Genomic DNA, 4,811 nt, shown 5'->3' with positions numbered 1-4,811 from the left:
TTACTGTCTAGTGTTATTTGTGCATTCTGAGCTGACAGTTTAAACAAAATCGATTCATAATGAAAGTAAAGATTCTTGATCATTTCTTATGTCTCCTTTCTGCCTCCCTTTTTTTTGTTTTGTACTTTTTTAAGACAGGCATGGATGGGTGGAGCTTAATATATGGCAAATCTCTAAGAAAGTCAGCTAAGAGGCTAAAACATGGAGTGGAAGCTATCCATAAAGTGAGCAAAACAGTACAGGAAGAGCTACAGAATAAAGGAAGGGTTTAAGGTCTGCCTGAATTTGGCCCTTGAGAGTCGCTTTCATGCAGGTTTTAGGTTTCCCTTCTCCTTCAGCACAGCTGATTTCCATTGATAGCTGATTGAGAGGCTTTTGCTGAACTGCAATAATCAGAATCAGCTGTTTTGAGCAGGGAGCCCTCTGAAACCTGCAGGACAGTAGCCCCTCTTGGGCAGGCCTGGTTTAGATGGTTCAACACAGCAGACACAGTTAATTTCCAGAACTGTGTCTTACTTAGATTATTTATTAACCCTGAAACTATTGCTCAGGTATAATGTCCACTCATAAAAATAACACATACAGTTGTTTAGTAACAGGAAAGCAGTTTCTAAAATACCTACTAAAAGCAGCAGACTAAATAAAGAAAGTTAGGAAAAATATCAAGTACAATTTTCATACCACCTCCACAATTCACTTCGTATTTTACTATTATAATTACATTACAACCTGATATTTACATCAAAGCTTGTGGTCCATGTACATTTTTTTCCAGCTTAAAAAATTTACATCTGCACAAAACAATCCAACGTTTCGTTATTTGTAATAATACTGTAAGCCCTCATATAACGAAGAATCATCTGTAGAGTTTTTAAACGTACACTATAGTCTTTTACCATAGAGTTACAGAAAAGAACTGGCAGCATAGTTACCATTATGTTACTGTAAACATTTTTTAGTGTTATTAAAATGTTCAGTTTTGTATTGTTATTTCAAAAATAAAGGATATGACAGTTTTTCTTATTGCTATCAGTTACCAATAGCTGTTCATTTACAGCAGAATTCCAACAGAATCAACTTCTTATTTTCTAATGCATCACTCCACCTTAAATCCACTAAGAAAAATAATACATTTAGATTTTCTACTGTTCTTTTAATTGTGCTATACTCTTTTCCTAAAATACAGCATTTTACTGCTAATAATTCCTTACTATCATTTTTCTGCATTTTTTGGAAATTTACCTCAAACTGCAGGTGGGAAAATAAATTTGATGCTCTTTTTTTCATCCATATTTCACAGTTTATTTGCTGAGCAGAATTTTAATTTTGTTTGTAAGTGATGTAAAGTATATTGATAGCGTGTTTTGTTTTTCTTTAGCCTACTGTCCATGCAGAGGCGTAGCCAGAACATTTTTATAAGGGTGGTCAGGCAATAACCAATGTACACTGAATGGTGGCCGAAAGTGGATAGGCACCAGAACCTCAGGGTCAATCTATACTGTTCCAACAGAAAAATTAACAAGAAAAACTTACATATTTTCTAAAGAAAGACAAACTACACTTTCCTACAGCCTTTGCTAACAAATAGACGCATATATCCATATATTAAACATCCATGCTGTCTAGATAAAAGGTATAGCGGATAAAATTCTTTCAAGTTTGGGTTTAGGGGCAAACATCTTTTCCATTGTCATTACTTTGTTACCACTTTTATCAATAATCATTCTGCATACAATTAATAGTTAAAAGTGTTAATTTTAACTTGATTATGTGTTTATTAAAATAGTTATTTATCTTTGATTACATTGAAGACTCCTAAATGACTTGCAGAGACACATCATTTTCCACATCATTTATCCCATATAACACAAACTGTAGTTCTGAAAAGAGCATGAATTCTGTACTTATCATCTTTAATGTTAGAATATTGATGTCAATAAGTAACCACAACAAATTAGAATGTTTTGAATATTCCACCTGCTAGTATTACTTCGGCCTTCATCTGTATTAGAAGGGAAAAAATGGTAGGGGTGGCCAAAGGAGTGGCCAATGATTGGCTAAGGGTGGCCATGGCCTCCCCTGGCCCCTCATCTAGCTCCACCCCTGTGTCCATGTCATGATGGAGTGATTCAGTGGCTAGCTACATTTCACAGATGCTAGATGACTGCCACATGTCTAATGTAACCTGTGGACAAACATATTTTACCAGTTAATTGATGAAGCATAAGAATAATGCCTTGGAAGAGTGTTGCCCAAGTTGTCAGAGCACTGAGAGGGTTGCAAGTACACGGTTCGATCCCCATGGCTTCCACTCTGGGTCTCTGAGCAAAACCCTTAACCCCACACTGCTCCCCAGGCAATGCACAATGGCAGCCCACTGCTCCCCAATGGATGGGTTAAATGCAGAAAGTTAATTTCCACATTGTGGGACAATAAAGGGATTAACATTTACATAATAATGTAAATACAACACACTATACAATATAAGACTTATTTTATTCTGAATATTGGGTGGTATTCCATGTTAGTGCTGAAGAAGATACACTGTCTGTGAAATACATTATTTCAGGGTATTAAATGGTATATTTCAGAGTGAGGCACCAAGACTGGACGGGGCAACGTTTTGTCAAAAGACTGGCAAAGCCACAGGCAAAAATATGAAAAAAAATATGAAAGCAAAAAATAGCCAATCCACATGTATCCAGAAAGCAAATCTAGATGGAATTTGTAGATTTTGAGAATGCATTGTGAAAGGTAACTTAAAAACACTGAAAGGTTAATTGTTGATTATTTTTGACAGCAAATAATGTGAATTTTACAGTAATATAATGACAACCGTGCAGCGAGTTGTTTAATACTTTTTTTTCTCCTTCCACTTGTTCTGCAATGTTCATCCATTGTAACTGTGAGGAGGTTGAGGTGTTGGCGGCGGATGAGAGGGGGCATGGAGCTGAGCTCTCTCTCTGTGTGTGTGGGAAGGAGAGAGCTGATCGGGAGGCTCGCTGATGCTGAAGGCTAAAATAAAGCAGGAGTCACATCCTCACCAGCATCGGAATCTGAAAGGCAGCACAAACCTATTCAGTAAAAGCTCCTCCTCTGTAGCACTCGACTCAAACTTTGAGATTGGCTCTGAGAGCAGATCCACAAGCAGCTCCTCTCATCTGCTCAACACACATGTGCTCAACATGCACTTTCCCGTTCATTTTGGTCACAACTGGGGTATTTCTCCTAGAAAAAGGGGCTTGTTGACTGTTTGTTGTATTATATGATGTAATGGTCATCAGCAATAGCCCTAAAACTAGAGCAGAAGAACATCTGGACATTCACATGGAGACTCTGGAACATCCTATCCTTCAAGTAAGTTACTTCATCTTAATGTCACTTTAACGTTGTGCTCTTTTGACATTTCTTAAAATAAACCCTTTTTTCCTCCTTCCTCTTTTTTTATTGGTAACATAAATCCAGTAACTCGAGTTCCATTTTACTTATTGTGACCAATGTATTTAGATCAATTTATGTTTAATAATAGATATTTATTATATTTTGGGTTTTCTATGTTTGCTTTAGGGTTCAGGTGTTTTAATTTACAAATTGTATCTATTCTCTTTAATTTATATTTTACAGTTGATTTATTTATTTTTCCTTCTTTTTCATTTAGTTAGATCATTTCTAGTTGTTTTATTCATGTCTATAAAACTTAACTTCTTTGTGTTAAAATGCCACAAAAGTAAGTCAGATTACATTAATGTTTTTTATTAGTTCATTTCATTAAGTGTTTTAATTTCAAAAGCTTTTATTTAAATCCTAATGCATTTTAGCTACAGGTTGCATTAAAACATCTTTGAGCAGCTTTTAAGCGTTATTATTATGATGAATAATTTCTTTTGCCTGATCTGCAATGTTGTCATCGTTGGTTTTAATGTAAAATGAGCTGGTGTACCCGGTCAATTGCTCACATTTCTCTGGCTTTATTACAACATATCCACAGTTATAACACAAATGTCATGATAATATGTTGATCTCTATGTTTTGTAGCCTAGTTTGGGTCTTTAAGGTTGTGCCTGCTCTCATATGGTAAAAAACAGGCTATTGAGGAGCAGTTAGAACAGCTCTCTGTGTTCTCGTTTTATATGCATATTTAACATGTCCCAGGGGACGGAGCTAGACTGAAAGTCAGGCTGGAAATAAATGTCTGTTATTCAGTTGCTAATGACAACATATGAGCATTTGCGCTCCAGGCTACTTTTCCAACCCCTTCATCTAACTGCAGACGAAGTGGACCACCCACATAATTGCCATGATTCTGTGAAATTGAATTTTACCCCTAAAAGAAAACCATTTTATTATTAGATTAACAGCACATTGATGATTAATTAAAGTCACTTGTTTAAAACCATATTCACATATCAGGATAAACCTTCAAACAGACACACCAGAGTGTTTTCTTGTTATTGCGGCACTGTAGAACTGTTTCTGGTTGGATGCTTCTTACTTGGCAGAATTTGTTTTCCATTGAATAAATAATATTTGTTTCATTTTCTCTCTTTAGGTCCAAAGCAAAGGAGCCCGGAGAAAAAGTCGGTTTAAAGGATCAGATGGCAGCACTTCCTCTGACACTACAACAAACAGCCTTGTTCGCCAGGTAACTTCCAAATTGCTAATTTTTTTTGGTTTACATTTTTTTCAGCCCTAATAGTTTTTGGTAAAGCCAGACCTTCTTTACCAGAGATACATTTACAACATGTCAATTTGCACATATTTACATATGTAGACAGCAAAAACTGCAGGAAGACAGAGATAGGATGGATGGA

At 35.9% G+C, this 4,811-nt stretch overlaps 1 protein-coding gene across 2 annotated transcripts in view; it reads left to right on the top strand.

Annotated features, from left to right (window-relative positions):
• The first annotated feature begins 3,185 nt into the window (after window positions 1-3,185).
• The window catches only part of cacnb2 (calcium channel, voltage-dependent, beta 2 subunit), a 90,370-nt gene continuing 88,744 nt past the window's right edge, over window positions 3,186-4,811 (top strand). For both annotated transcript variants that reach the window (XM_015377485.1, XM_015377483.1), the window contains exons 1-2: window positions 3,186-3,357; window positions 4,550-4,642. In XM_015377485.1, coding sequence (XP_015232971.1) covers window positions 3,274-3,357; window positions 4,550-4,642 — 177 coding nt within the window. In that variant the 5' untranslated portion in view covers window positions 3,186-3,273. The remainder of the gene's footprint in view (window positions 3,358-4,549; window positions 4,643-4,811) is intronic.

The sequence above is a fragment of the Cyprinodon variegatus genome, unplaced genomic scaffold (assembly GCF_000732505.1).
Source record: "Cyprinodon variegatus isolate N-32 unplaced genomic scaffold, C_variegatus-1.0 Scaffold154, whole genome shotgun sequence".
Taxonomy (NCBI): Eukaryota; Metazoa; Chordata; class Actinopteri; order Cyprinodontiformes; family Cyprinodontidae; genus Cyprinodon; species Cyprinodon variegatus.
Note: the sequence above shows the minus strand (reverse complement) of the source record. Positions and strands in the feature narration are given on the sequence as shown.